The sequence below is a fragment of the Echinops telfairi genome, unplaced genomic scaffold, assembly GCF_000313985.2.
Source record: "Echinops telfairi isolate 266 unplaced genomic scaffold, ASM31398v2 ScPeMD7_7457;HRSCAF=8495, whole genome shotgun sequence".
NCBI classification, from domain to species: Eukaryota; Metazoa; Chordata; class Mammalia; order Afrosoricida; family Tenrecidae; genus Echinops; species Echinops telfairi.
In genome coordinates, this window is record NW_022111357.1 from 46396440 (window position 1) to 46398581 (window position 2142).

General features: G+C 59.6%; 1 protein-coding gene across 1 annotated transcript in view; it reads right to left on the reverse strand.

Moving 5' to 3' along the window:
- COLGALT1 (collagen beta(1-O)galactosyltransferase 1) overlaps positions 1 to 2142 on the reverse strand; it is a 23430-nt gene that overhangs the window by 16905 nt on the left and 4383 nt on the right. The window contains exons 2-3 of the mRNA XM_045299253.1: positions 2022 to 2106; positions 448 to 559 (exon numbers count right to left, since the gene is read on the reverse strand). Coding sequence (XP_045155188.1) covers positions 448 to 559; positions 2022 to 2106 — 197 coding nt within the window. The remainder of the gene's footprint in view (positions 1 to 447; positions 560 to 2021; positions 2107 to 2142) is intronic.

Sequence of the window (2142 nt, forward strand, 5' to 3'; positions counted from 1 at the left end):
GTTGCCCGATTCCTAACAGTAGCAAAATTACAGTGATAAGTAGCAACGAAAATAATGTTATGGTTCGGTGGTGGGGGTCACCAGAGGACAGGCAGGGAGACGGAGGGAAGCAGCAAGCATAGGGAAGAAGGGAGGACGCATGAAACTGAAAGCGGACAGGAGCCAGGGGCCAGCACTGCCCAGGAGGCTACAGGGAAGCTAAACCACTGAGTCATCCTGGGGCTGGACAGGAACAAAGCCAGGGGCGCCCCCCAGAAAGATAAGCAGCAGGACCTGTAGGGGGAGGGAGAGGCCAGGGCGGAGGTCCGGCAGATTACCGCCCATTGCTGAAGGTAAAGATAAATAAGATCGCTTCTGATAGCAGAGTTAGGCTGGGGGGCGGGGTTTCTTCCGGAGCAATAGGGAGCCACGGAGGGTGTGTGAGCAGGGGCAGGATCTATCTGCTCACCTGGGCTCCTCTGCCGGCCGCCACTCCACCGAATGGTACAGGCTCTTCACGGCCACCAGCCACTCCCGCAGCACGGCCGACGTGTTGTCCGCATTGTGGTCCGTAGCCACCCTGCAGTTGGAGCAATGCAGTCAGTGTGCTTGCAGAGACTGAGGCAGGACCAGGCCGCGGCAAGGCCACACAGAATCCCAGTCCTGGAATGTTCCCAGGACTGTATGTCCCAGGAAAAGATGACCCCCGCCCTCCAGCCTCAGTTTCCCCATCTGTAACCCAGGCTCCCAGGGAATGAACTCTGAGAGATCGAGCAATCACATCAGCAACGGTGGGGTCTAACGCAGCTAGGCCAGTGGTTCTCAACCTTCCTCAGGCCGCGGCCCTTTCATACAGTTCCTCATGTGGCGGTGACCCCCAACCACAAAACTATTTTCGTTGCTACTTCATCACTGTCATCTTGCTACTGTTATGAATCGGGGCGACCCACTGGTTGAGAACCGCTGCTCTAGGGTCTTATGGGAAGCTCCGGTGGTGTCGTGTTATACGTTGGGCTAACCGCAAGGTCAGCAGTTTGACACCACCAGCCACCCCAGGGAGAAACAGGGCTTTCTACTCCACAAAGGGTTCGTCTTGGGAACTTAGAGGGGCAGCTCTACCCTGACCCACAGGGTCACGAAGAGTCATCATCACCTTGGGATGAGTTTGGTTTTGGGGGAAGGTCTTCGGATCACATCTTGGGACCCAGCCTATGCCAATTAATAAGAAACTAACCCTCGCCCTGCCTTCCCTGGTTTTCCCCTCAGAGCAGGGTCGTACAGCCATTGAACTAATGTCTGTTCCGCACCAACACTGTGCTTGCAGGAGCAGGGGCTGGGGCCCAGGGCTGGCAGGGGGCAGGGGGTAGACCTGTGAGCCCAGAGCTAATGTTCCCAAACACAGCCTCGGGGAGTGAGCAATGGTGGCAGTGATAGTAACCAGGGCTGCTCCCCACACTTGGCGCGAACAGTTTCCCAGGCAGGAATCTCCCTTCCCGGGCTTCTGCACACCTCTGCCCGATGCCAACAGGTACAGACATTCACGCAGGATCCACCCCCGCCCTCCCCTTTCCCCACTGCTCAGATCTGCGTTTGCAGGGGTCTGAGGGGGTCCTGGGAGGAAATGGATGGATGCAAGGGCAAGTCTCTGTAAGAGTGATGGTTAGTCCTAGGCAGCTGTCCTAGTGGGGGGACAGCAGGCCCGGCAGCGGCCAGATACTGTGTGACGACAGGAGCAACAGGCATAAATTATGCTGGTCCTACTGGGTCAAGGGGGTGAGCACAAGCAGAGGGCATGCTAGGGCCGCCCCCCCACACACACACACACACCCACCCATGGGTGCAGCTGGCAGGACCTGGCCCCTGCTCATGAGGGTTCGTTCGGAGAGCGCAGGTTGGGCTGGTCCTGATGAGGGGCAGGGGCCAGAGTCTGGGGTCTAGGACAACCCACTGGAGTGGGCATGCAAGCCTAGGCCTGGTCCACCCTAACGTGCGGGAGGGGGGCGACCCCCAAAGCCCCTGGTCATGGTGGGAGGCGCCCTCACGGGCTCGGGCACTCAGGCTTAGGGTGCCAGCGGGCGCAATGGGCCACGGCCGGCAGCGTGAAGGTCCGGGTGCAGTGTGGACCCGCTCCAATGCGGGGTGCGGGCGGGCAGCCGGCGGGCC